This window comes from Astatotilapia calliptera, chromosome 23 (assembly GCF_900246225.1).
Source record: "Astatotilapia calliptera chromosome 23, fAstCal1.2, whole genome shotgun sequence".
In the NCBI taxonomy this organism is placed as follows: domain Eukaryota; kingdom Metazoa; phylum Chordata; class Actinopteri; order Cichliformes; family Cichlidae; genus Astatotilapia; species Astatotilapia calliptera.
The window spans coordinates 21,218,557-21,231,144 of record NC_039323.1 but is presented as its reverse complement, the minus strand read 5'-3'; the positions used below and the strand labels follow the sequence as shown (position 1 = coordinate 21,231,144).

Here is a 12,588-nt window from a genome sequence, read left to right as displayed (position 1 = left end):
GAAGAGGAACAAGAGGAAGAACATGACCGGGGTCAGAAGCATTAAATGAATTCATCTTGGTGTGTGCAGATAATCTGTTTACTTACAACACAAACATGCTCATCATCTGAAATCCTCAGGCATATATTGCTATCTGCCAAAACATCCAGTGAATTACGACCGTTCTGCACTCCGCGAGAGCTGACTACTTATCTCACTGTGGACACTGACCTTGCTGAGACATAAAATAAGGTCACCGTGAGTGCAGCTCGCCTTGATCTGGACACTTTGCAGCACACATTGCTGGAGAATTCGTCTGTTATTGTTAAGACAGGCATCTCGCAAATATTTAAAGCTACAGTGCCTTGGCCACAAAAACAGAGGCCGACTCGATATCTGAGGGGAATTATAAATGTGTTCCCGTTTCACATGCAACTTTTGGACGAGTCTGAGTTTTCTCTGAGAATAGAAGAGTGTTTGGGATCCTTCAAAGGCCAAATTCACCAGTTTATGAAAGCAAAGCAGGTGTAAAATGCTAAAACAGAGAAATTCCTTTAGATCAGGGATGTCAAATTCATGACACACACAGCCCACTTTGATGTGGACCGGGCCAGACTGGTGAAACTACACGATAAACCTATAGAAAAGGTTACACATAAGGTTCTGGTAGATCGTTGCACAGACTGTCCTCTAATTTTAAAATTTTAGAACAGAAAACTTTCATTAGAGAAAATGTCTTGCTTTGATGTAGTGTGGGTGGCAGTCGGGTCAGAGCTGTTGTTGACCCAACGTTTTGAGTATGGACTTTTTGTCAGTGTTTAGTTTTCCCGTGTATGTTTCCTGTTTTATTGTGATAGTCTTCTGTCACATATCCATTATGTGTAGTTTACTTCCTCCATTTTATTAGTTAGAGTTATTCCTGCCTGTTTCCTCTCCTTCCACTATCCTGTCTATTTAAGCCCTCAGTTTGTCTCTGTCATGTCATCGTCATCATCTCCTCCTGTGTGTACACGCACCCTGTCTATTCAGTCATTTGCCTTCATGCCAAGGAGCTCGAGCAACAAAACTGTGCATATTCCAAGATGGCCTGCTGAGTCCTGCTTTTGGATCCTATCTCTCTGTTTTCCACACACTTGACCGTGACTGAAAATAGAGTTAAAAGTTCAAAATGGGTCCACTAAACCTGTCAAGCCAGGCTGCTTCAGGCCCCCAGGCCTTATGTTTAACACCTCTGCTTTAGATTTTAAACGGACTTATTCATTTTTTCAAACTGACCATACCTAAATGGCAACTGTGCAGTGAGAAAGATAAGGTCTCATTCAATCGCCTACGGGAGCATCGTCTAGTGTCTGGCAGATCTGGAGACATGCCAGCACCCGCCCTGTGAAATCAGCATCTCAGCGCACGGACTTGACAAGTGCGCCTCCCTCTGATCCCCCCCCCCCCCTTCCTCCTCCCCTCCACGCGTTGTTTGACATGCCCGTCGTTACAGGCTTCGCCTCTGGCAGTTTCTTTTTTAAAAGGCAAGCTCAAAGCCGCAGATTATACATTCTGCTCGCAATCTGCGCGGGCGAAGTAACCTACAGTGAGAGAGAGACACACACACACACAGAGAGAGAGAGAATCAGCGGGCTTTCTTTTTTTCCTTTTTTTATTTGAAGAGGAGCAGCCTGCGCGTAAACGGAACCGGGCATCACTTAAGGGAGATTTACGTGGTGTCTGGATAATTTCATTTGTTTGTTTGGCTCTTTTTTCAACTCTTGGTAACTCTGCGGGGTTTTAAGGAGGACGGCAGAGTGAGAGAGCACGCGAGTATCGGATACGCTGCCACTCACAAGTGAGCGCGCAGAGGCACCTGTGGATGCGACTCGCACCCGCCTGATGTTCGGACTGAGACCAGAGACATAGAAAGGATTCTCCGCAACGCTTAGCTGATACTCCTCTCCACCGACTCGTCACCACTCCACTCCATTCCAATCCACGCAGTTTCACTCCAGACCCGCACCCACCATGCCTATGCGCCTCTCCCTCCTGCTGGTTCCGCTGCTGACCATCGCCGGCTGCGACTCGTCCTACGTGCCGTGCGAGCCATGCGATCAGAAGGTGCTGTCCATGTGCCCGCCGGTGCCTGTGGGCTGTCAGCCGGTGAAGGAGCCCGGCTGCGGGTGCTGCATGACTTGCGCGCTCGAAGAGGGCCAGCCGTGCGGTGTGTACACAGGGCCATGCACGCGCGGGCTCCGCTGCCTGCCCAAGAACGGAGAGGAGAAGCCGCTGCACGCGCTCCTGCACGGCCGCGGGGTGTGCAGGAACGAGAAGTTGTACAAACTGCTGCATCCGTCAAAAGGTAGGCTTGTGAAGGGTTACCTGTGAAGGGAACATGGAGAGGCGGTTACTCTTAGTGCTGTGTGTGTTAGTTTAAAGATAAAGGGACAAATGGGAAATGTGGGTTACGCAGCAGTAACACTTCCATGTTCTCCGTGACAGCTCTGATAGTGTCATCGCGCGAATTCCTGCTTCACCCAAAGATCTGACGGTGCAAAGAAATAGTAAACAGCTGGAGAGAGATGTTACTCCTCCCTTGTCAGTGCAGGAATTTTGATGAAGCCCACAAGAGATGCACAAACTCCCTTTCAGAGAGCGAGAAGGATGAATAATCTCACTGCGCTTTCCGCTCTCCTGCAACTTTGTTTCTACTCAGTTTGCTTCTGAGGGGTTGATGGGAGTCTCCTCAGCACTTGAGCTGACCCCCGTGAACTCTTTGAGCAGTTGGTGTGTCCCGTGGTGATCAACTATAGGGCCCTTGTGGGTCTGCAAGTCTTAAATCAGCGGCGTCCCGTTTCTCCTCCCCTCCCTCTTCCAGTCAGACGAAATAAAAAGGGAGAAGATTACAGGTGGTTCTCAGCGGGGCTCCTCTGTGGCTCCAGCAGAGCTGCCTTAGCTTGCACTCACTGTCTTCAAGGTGTGAAATCATGTTTTGCCCACATACCTTCCTCTATGGTTACCTGTCTCTCTTTTTTTTTTTTTGTCTTTAGACCTTTCTTCCTTTCTTTTGTCAGTTCGTCTACCACCTGTGCCTTTTCTCACACACCTGACCCACCTTTGTTTTTGTCCCAACACACAGCCTTCTTCTCCTCTTTCCCTGCCTGGCTGCTGTCCCTCTACATCTTTTCCAACCTATTCTTCTTCTTCTCCTTCTCTCCGCCACCTCATTCACTATCCCACCATCTCCACGATTCACCGTTTCCATTCTATCTCTTGCTCCGTTTTTCCTGCAGAGTTTCAATGGAAACATAAATATTCCTACTCTGTTTTAAACGCCAGCGGGCTGAGCAAGGAAAAAAAAAAAGAACTTGAACTATTTTCTTGCTCTGTGATATTGGCATAAAGTCCAGTAACAAGAGGTGGAAAATGGGAAAAGAGCGTGAATCAAAATCTTACTTTTGAACTGAAGGTCAGCTTTGATCCTCAGCCAGAAATGTGTTATTTGCTGTTGTGCAGTATGATATACGATCGATACCAAGCAAAGACTGGGCCAATATTGCTGATACTAATACCGATACATTTAATTTGTAATAGCAGCTTATGTAGAAGAGTGCATTGAGAGAGAGAGCTGTGATTTTTACTTCCCACAATAAAACACACCTTTCAGCTTTTTATGTATCTTGATACTGTTTTTTTTTAAATCTAAATCTGCCTGTTATTTTAAATGTGTCATAAGCTATAAATAAAATACATGTGACATTTGTCAATAATTAATTTAATACAATTCAGTGAAAGACATACTGAAGATAGAGGATAGAAGCAAAGCATCGATCCTATCACTAGTATCAATCCAATACCAATACCAGCGTTGGTATCGATACTATGGATATCTGGATTGATCCGTTCACCTTTACTTATTTGCTCCCTCTCGTCAGTCTTTGTTAGTCCCGTCCTGATCTCCTCTTCTTCACGTCTATACACAGTCTTCTCCCTTCACTCCCTCCCCCTCTCTCCGGCTCGGCGCTGCAGGCAGGCCCCGGCTGTGCAGTGATTCAGCAGAATGCAGGCTGAGCGTGGGTTTCTGATCCCCCGTCTGTCTGTCCGGCAGTCAGCTTCATCATGAACTCCCCATCTCCTGCTGGGCGTTCTGTTGACACATAAATTAAACAAAAAAACCCACATGCACACCCATGAGCACATGCCCCATAGAGTAAAAACGCTTTGCAGACACCTGACAACCCTGGGCTGTGGATATGCGTACATATATGCATTCATAATAGGCATGTACAGCTATATTAATGCACAAGTGTTCGTGTGTGCAGTCTGACCATATTTTCCATATTTGCTGTTTGTCAGAGAGCAGAAAACCTGTGACATAAGCTGGCATTTAAGTTGTAACAACAGCTAAAAATAGGTAGAATCTAGTTTTTACATTTGAAAGGATGTCTAACAGTAACATCTGGACAGATGTGGCAAGGGAGAATACATGGAAAGATTAGATAGATGAAGATGAAGAAAATATTTTTTTAAGTCATTAATTCCTGCAGGGAGCTGCATAGCTCTCCAGGATCACGAAGAGGAAAAGAGGCAGGAAGAAAGGGGAAAAAAGTGAAAGATGTGATCAGTCAGCACACGTCAGATTAGACAAGCTTGGGGATTAGCAAGTGAAGACTTGATTGGACATACTGGCGCTGAGCTGCCTCAGATTTCCCTGGGGAAAGAGAGAGAAAAAAAAACATTGTCAGCAGGAAACTAGGGGGAATCTCTTTTTTCCAAGAACCTGTCATTAAGGGGAATGGATGGATGACATCATCATCATGAGCTTCATCATCGTCAGTCATCGAGGTTTTAAGCATCATTTGCAACTACACAGTGACCTCAGTTCACCACGCAGTTAGCTTAGTAGCTTAGCGACCATGTCACTGGCAGAACTACAGAGGTTTATATGTGGAGTTTTCAATCTGCCAAAACGAAAGCGGAAACAAGTGCGTGACACAGCAGTGGAAATGGGCCAACGAGGGCTTAGGACACATGCAAAGTTAATGTATGTTTCAGGATAGAAACCCGATGAAATATCAGTTTATAGTGCTGTTTGGGGGGGAAAATAGCCACAGTCACTCACTCTGGCCTCAGTGCAGTCACTGCGGCTGAGGGTGGGGACAAGGGAGAGGGGCGAGTGCTGAGGTTTGTGCGACTCCCCAAAATTTAGCACAGAGCAGTGTTTTTGCACAGATGAAAGATACTTGTACATGAAGCTTTCTGTGGGGGTTGGTACCCAAAATGGGTTGCGGCTGTTTTTTGGTGGCTTGCCACATGACAAGGGTAATAGCATGTTTTCATGGCCATGGGTGCCAGGGTGAGACTAAATATCTCATTTAGGTCACTTGCTATAAAAGTTTTAAAACCCCTGGTCTACATATACCCCAAACTGGCAGCCTGACTTGCCATAAATGTAGCTTATGTTGTCCCGTATGTCAACACATCCAATCTGAATCTGGCTTGTAGCCACTAACTGTGCTAAATAAGCATTTAGCTGGGGCAAGTGAAATCATCACGTTGTGTTGTGACATTTCCAAATTGGAAACTGCTGCCTTGTGCCCTCTTGAGCTTTTTAATTTGGCAGTTCAAGAAGTTGCAAATCCAGGTTGGAAGTCATGGTGCTCTTAATTTTGACCCATCATGTCGAGCCATGTTCACACAGGACTAATATTACAGCTGTTGACTTGTTGGAATGATTACTACTGCTGTTTTTGTTTTGTTTTTCATCTTTAACGTGTAAGCATCCAGTGGAAATGGCCCACCATTACTGACTGCAGATGAAATGTTGAACAGTAGTCCTGTGTGACTCAAATTTTTGCAGTAAAGGAAGCCATGTTTAACAGAGACATGCTTTACAGTTGTTGGGCTGCAAATCTGTTTGTTTGGTTCCCAAACTGTGGGGTGTAGAGTAGGGCTGCACGATTAATCGTTAGAAAATCGCGATCTCAATTCATATTTATGTGCGATCTCATTTCCAAATGACAATGATTTAAAAAAAAAAAAAAAAAAAAAAGATGACGACGATTGTACCGCATTTTGATCCGGGACGTAATCTGCATGAAAACAAGCGCTCACTCTTCCTGCTCAACAAATGACAAGGGCGGAGCCTTATACCACGTGATACAGAAGCTGGCTGCTAAAATTGGCAGAGACATTACGGAGGCTATTACTTATCACCTGACCAAAGATATGGCTCCCATCAACACTGTGCAAAACGAGGGATTTAGGAAAATGATCAACACCCTAGACAAACGCTACACAGTGCCGTCCCGCAACTATTTTTCTATTGTTGCACTACCTGCTCTATACACGCAGTGTCGAGCAACGGTGGAGACAGAATTTCAAGCAGTACAACATTTTGTGAGACATTTGTTGTTTTTATGTTTATTTATTGTTTTTATGTTCAGTCTCAACTGTTACGAAGTTAGCGAATACGAATAAGCGCAATAAATATTTATATTGGAAAAGAAAATCGTGAGAGAATCGTAATCTCAATTCTAAGCAAAAAAATCGTGATTCTCATTTTATGCAAAATCGTGCAGCCCTAGTGTAAAGGATCAGCATTAAAAAGATTTAGTTAAACTTTTTGTTATTGAAAGCATCATGCTGGCATTTATTTGACACTTACTGACATTTATAACAGCTGATAAAATTAAAAATTAAAATGTAAAGAAGAAACACGAGAATTGCCATTCAACCACTTCATAAGTCACTTTCCACTGACTGTGTACTGTTTTTCAGGTTAGCTAACACCTCATCTATTCATACCAATAAATCATAAAAAGACTTTTTATTTTGAGTGCATAAATGTGTTCATACTCAAGGGTTCAATGAGTAACCAAATGATTAATGTCTGCTCATGGTGAAAAATTTGAACATCAAGAGCAAACACAAATGATTAATGCTTGCTAGGTTTCTGACACAGGCAGATATGTTACATGTGTAAGAACATTGTTTGATGTTTGTGATATATATTCACTCTTTGCCAATCTAACTATATCTGTATTTATAAAAGTAGATTGATGAAAGTAAAGAAAAGATGGAAGAAATACCCTTCAACTATGTTATGAGTGTTGATGTTGTGCAGTGTGTCCACCAGAGGGCACTATGCAACTTCCCGATTGGCATAACGTGTTTTTGAAACACACAACCAGCTGATCTGAGTAGAACAAAGTCTAAAAACAGTCATCCTCAACTTGCCATGATAAGATTATTTTTAAACTACATTGTGTCATTATCTTATTAATGACTCACTTAGCATTTCTATAGGGAAATTGTGCATGCTTTCTGTACCTGAAAGAAAAAAAATATTGGCCGACATATAGGATATTTACATCACCAAATATTGATATTGTTACCTGTCTTAAAATCCTGTATACTGGTGGGACTCTACCAGTTACTATACTAAAAGTGAGTTGGGAAACTCAGAACTTTTTTCAGCTCCTAAAGCAGGACATGCCAGAAAAAGATTGAGTATTTCTGCTTTATTAGCCCTTGGAGAAACACGCATCTGTACATGCCCAAGCATGGTGCAATACACTTTTTGGTTCAGTGCAAAAACTGTTAGTTTTATTGTGCTAAATTACATTCTTCAGTGTTATGTTGTTGGCAGTAATAATGCTCCAACAGACTCTGAAATCCAGCAACAACAGGTTTTTAAGGCTTTCGAAATTTTCCAAAAATAGCAAATGTTTTATACCAAAGGAACACATGGGGCCATAGCTGCAATGCATTTTGGTGTAAATAACACTTTTTTTCCCCAGAAAACTAATACCTATGGGCCGACTAAAACGATCTACCTCTTTTGTGTCTTGTTGCCTCCCAAATAGGTGGACAGCCTCATGATGACATGCTACGTGTCCCAGTCCCACCACAAACAAAGGTGCCCTTATATGGAGATCACATTAGCAGTCGCAAGGCCCAGGCCATGAAGCAGGCCAAGGACCGTAAGAAGCAGCTGGCCAAGCTTGGGCCTGCCAGCAACTTGGCTCCACTCAGCATAGATAAACTGGATCCTCATTTTGTAAGTGATGTAGAGATTACAAAGATGCATACCAAGGTAAATAAAATTAGAAAAGAAAAAAAAAACACTGACTGTTGGTTTTTTGCAAGATTTTGAGCAATTTTTTATTTTTAGTTTTTTTTCCCTCTGAATGAACAAACTTTGGCTCTACAAAATCAGATATTGCATACCACTGCATGTGGCTTCTTAAATTTTCCAGATAATTTTTAACCAGAATTGAAATATTTTGCATGTATATGCATTGTAATCAAGCAGACATTTAGATTTATGTTCTGTGTGACTCTAGGGCCCCTGCAGAAGAAAACTAGATAATCTCATCCAGGCCATGAAGGACACGTCTCAGGTCTTTGCTCTCTCACTGTATGTTCCCAACTGTGACAAGAAGGGCTTCTTCAAGCGCAAACAGGTACAAATGTATCAAAAAGTTAGAGTGCACTGCTACTTTGATATCTGACAGTCTAACAAAGTCAAAATGCCACAACAAATGATTGGAAAACAAGTTCTTTATTCCAGTCTTGCTTTCTTTACCCACAGTGCAAGCCATCTCGCGGTCGCAAAAGGGGGATCTGCTGGTGCGTAGACCGGTTTGGCGTCAAGATCCCCGGCATCAACTACGCTGGAGGAGAACTGCAGTGCAAAGATCTCGACAACAACAGCAATGAATGAGGGCAAACCGGTTGTACTCATTGAGCCCTATTTTTTTTTTCGTAAAGCCTGCCAATCAAGCTAGCACACTTTATGACTGACAATCAGGAAAATATGGCACAAATGGTTTTATACTGTATATGTTCAGGTGTGATGGATTCTATCATCTTTAATTTTTTTTTTTTTTTTTTTTTTTTTTTGTAATTTTGTAAAGGGAGCCAAATCAAAAAGCTTGCTTAAGTGAATCTGCACATGTAAAGCTCTATTCTGGCTTCCCACTGACTGTGTACTATTTTTGAGGTTAGCTAACACCTCATCTCTTCATAACCATAGATCATATAGAGACAGTATGTTGTGTGCTACGACTATTATAGAATTTATTCCAAAAAAAGACAAGACATATTTTAAATGTGGCTAAATATCAATATTTTTTTATATCTATATATTTGCAATGGTGATGATAAATATGCTAGGTGGCTAAGTGGGAATATCGTCTAGTACTCACTGTGTCACAAATCAAGTACTTCCATAACTTCCATTGTTATTTTGAGTGCTAAATTAAGGGTTCTATAAGTACCCAATGGTTAATGTCTGATCATGCTTAAAAATTTGAGCATACAGGGGGAAATACAAATAACTAATGCTAGTTAGGTTGCTAACACAGGTAATTTTTTTGCTTTTTTTTCAGGTACTAATTTATATGAGCTATTTGCCTATCCGGTCGTTAAGTCTGACGTCACTAGCCGTGTCTGGGCCTAAACTCCGCTGCAGGTCCATATATCAAACGATCACTATGGCATTACTGAGAGTTGAAAAACTGTCTAAAGTCTTTCATCTTTAATAAAATGATCAGCGTTCTGCTCTACCAGGTGTAACAATTCAGTTTAACATCCAGGCATCCATGAAAACGGAATTTATGACATTTAACGGAGTTAGAAGTTAGCAGGAAGTTAGCTTGCTAGCTTCGATCTAAATACAATATAGCATGTCCTGACTGCGGGGTTTTGGAAACAAATTAAAACGTACAGCTCTGTTATCACTTCCAACATAAATGAAGACAGAAAACTAAACAGCAGTGACGTTTGTAGGGTTACTGAAGTTTGGCTAGCTGGTATATAATGATGTGCTACGTGACTGCTAGCGACATAGCTATGTTAGCATAATATAAACAAGCTAACTTTTTTTCCACTCGATAAAAGTTAATGTGAGTCTTCTCGGTGGTCAGGAACAAATGTAATCGCATGGCAGGATGCTGTAAAAGGACTTCAGCCAGGAGAACAACTGGGATAATCCATCCACAATACGAGGTTAGTCATTCATATATTGCTGCATTGGCTGGGCTGTAGTTACATCCTAAGGTTTTAAAAACTGAGCGTAAATAAATGATTAGCGGTAATAAAAGCCAAGGGAGGTCAACAGTGATCACTGACTGTTTTAGGAGCTTTTTGAGATTAAATAGAAGAAAATACATAACATTAAACATGTTAAAAACACAAAAGCCATATTAAACGCAGACTACTTTAGGCCCGGAAGTAGGATTCGTCACGTCATCACTTAATGACCGGATAAAATCAAAATTTATGGCATAAAAATACATTTAAATTTAAATAGGTGAAGCAGAGATGGGAGAATCTGAATGTAAAGAAAATATCACCCTATACGTTGGCCAAATATTGGTATGGAGATCAGTCTTAAGACTCTTATATCCGCCACGCACTAATTTATCTGCATTTAATGTAGAAGAATATCTTCAGTGTTGAAAAATTTATTATTTTGTGGTCTAATGACTGATAACTTGTACATTTTCACAAATTCTACACTGTGTAAATGAATGCAGAGTGTAAGTGCAGATAATGTACAACATGGAAGTGTCTTAAAGGATGTATACACATTGTGACACAGTGACTAAGTTGGCTGTAGGTGTCCACTGTCACTTAAAAGGTGACAGTGGTTGATTCTGTTCATCTGGACGTAGCGTTTTCAGTGGGAGAAACGTTTCATCACTTCCAAGTAACTTCTTCAGTCTACTGGTACTTGTTAGGCATTTTTGTAGCTCAAAATAAGCTAACAGCGACTTTTTTCATTATAGTCATGCAGCTAATTTTATGATCAACATAGATTCAGAAATGAAAAGGTTTGCTATGAGAAGCTGACAAGCATTAATGAAGTTTGGCATTTTAGTAACACAGCACATTTATTTGGCTGAGACAATGAAAGTTATATGAGAAGATTAGTAGCATAGACTCGGATCATTGTTTTGTATATGATGCTAGAGGTAGCAGCTGGTTAGCTTGGCGGATCGAAAAAAGAAAAAAAAGGAAGTAAACCTGTGTCTCCAACGCTTTCTAATTAAACAAGTTATGTTTGTTGATTGCTTAATTTGTACAAAAACAAGGGTTTGCAATTTAGCAGAGGTAGGTTATGTGCCAGATTGTTATTGCGCTGGGACTAGTAATTTCCTCATCTCAACTGGTTGTCTCAAGCTAAGAAAAAGAAACCTATAAAATTCCATCCTAGTCAGCTAAGTCTATCTTTTTTTTTGTCCTCCAGTGCACTTGGACTAAACTTATTTGTGGCTGGTGCTATTCTCAGCCGAGCTTTGTATGCTTGTGAAACAGGATGTTCCAAGCAGGTTGCATTTTTGATAAATAAGCCCTTATGAGGAAGGACATTAGGTCCTGCCATCTTAACCCGTGAGTTTTCTTATTGTCAGATTTACGCACATTCTTAATTTTCTGTTATTGATGTTGGTGTAAGCTGAGACAGACCCATAGAACTTTCACTTTCCAGACAGCTGTTTCCACTGTTTGTAAATGTATGTATAAAGTATGTGTGCATGTTCCTGAGTGTGACTGTACGTGTGTGTGTGTATGTGTGTGTGTGCTAAGCGTACCATACCCTTGTAGTTCTCAGCTTCTCAAAAGCTCTGATTTCAGTTCACATGAGCAGTCTGCTCAAACTACTGTCTGCCAGACTCGGTGCTGTGCATTTCCCTTCACAGCTCGCACACAAATCATATGCAAAGGCCCCGCATTGATTATTTTTTCCATGTGAAGGGTCTTCACTGCCACCACACAGGCAAATGTGCTGGCCAATGGTGACTTGCTCTCAGGGTTCATCGAGTACTTCATTTTGCGAAGAGCAAGGTCGCTGAGTTTTTATGTAAATTCAAGTGCCTTCTGCCCCACGCCAGTTTGAATTTTGATTTGCATGTGGCTCCACAGAGCTGTTGGATGAGGGACAGATCAAGCCCAAAAGAGGAAAACAATTTTAGGTGTGGATGTGGTTTTCACTCTTCAGTCGGTTGCTGACAAAGACTATCGTGATCTTCCAGTCAAAGTGCTGCTATGACGACAGAGGAAAAGATTTATTCTATTGTCAAGCATTTGCCTAATTTGCTGTTTATTTTGTTGTGTAATCCTAGTATTCAGTCAATGAAATATAGAAATGTCTCCTCGCTTTATCACGATGGTTGGGGAACACTGACAGCGGCACATCAGCCTGTTTTTCTCAGTGCAAGCCTCTGTCATGCTGTTGATTCAGGCACACGTGTAAACACAACAACACAGTAACACTCTGAACACTTTAATGTGAACATTATGGTGAAATATTTATCAGGTGTGTAATTGATGTACTCGTTTTTTTGTTTTTTGTAAAGGCTAATCACTATTTAAATAAAGTTCATGTACTCACAAAAACTGTACGTCTGCACTTTTGTCACGAGTATTTAATGAGGGGCCTCCATGGTTAACATGTTGAGTCAGTAGTTGTGTGTTTCGCGATTTGCTATCTCTGTGACCTTGATGCTGTTAAAGACAGCCCGTGAGTCTTCACGCAGGTGGCTTCCATCTGCTGTCAAAGCAGAACGGCTCTCTGTGACATCACTGAGTGGTTTTGGCTGCTATCTGTTGCAGCGAGAG

The 12,588-nt window shown here is 41.7% G+C and overlaps 1 protein-coding gene across 2 annotated transcripts; it reads left to right on the top strand.

Annotated features, from left to right (window-relative positions):
• The first annotated feature begins 1,454 nt into the window (after positions 1-1,454).
• On the top strand, positions 1,455-8,820 carry igfbp5a (insulin-like growth factor binding protein 5a). 2 transcript variants are annotated; one of them, XM_026160061.1, is made up of 4 exons: positions 1,455-2,323; positions 7,830-8,023; positions 8,310-8,429; positions 8,558-8,820. In XM_026160061.1, exons 1-4 carry the CDS (start codon positions 1,990-1,992, stop codon positions 8,687-8,689), a joined length of 780 nt encoding a protein of 259 aa, XP_026015846.1. In that variant the 5' UTR covers positions 1,455-1,989; the 3' UTR covers positions 8,690-8,820. The 2 variants fall into 2 exon arrangements, with proteins under 2 accessions (XP_026015846.1, XP_026015844.1); XM_026160059.1 differs by having other exon boundaries at positions 7,830-8,059.
• Positions 8,821-12,588: the final 3,768 nt, after the last annotated feature.

What these genes read in the sequence shown, in the direction of transcription:
- igfbp5a (XM_026160059.1), top strand. Translation starts at nt 1,990, where the DNA reads ATGCCTATGCGCCTCTCCCTCCTGCTGGTTCCGCTGCTGACCATCGCC. An exon ending in TTACAAAGATGCATACCAAG is followed by an intron (nt 8,060 to 8,309) that starts GTAAATAAAATT and finishes GTGTGACTCTAG; the next exon opens with GGCCCCTGCAGAAGAAAACT. An exon ending in GCTTCTTCAAGCGCAAACAG is followed by an intron (nt 8,430 to 8,557) that starts GTACAAATGTAT and finishes CTTTACCCACAG; the next exon opens with TGCAAGCCATCTCGCGGTCG.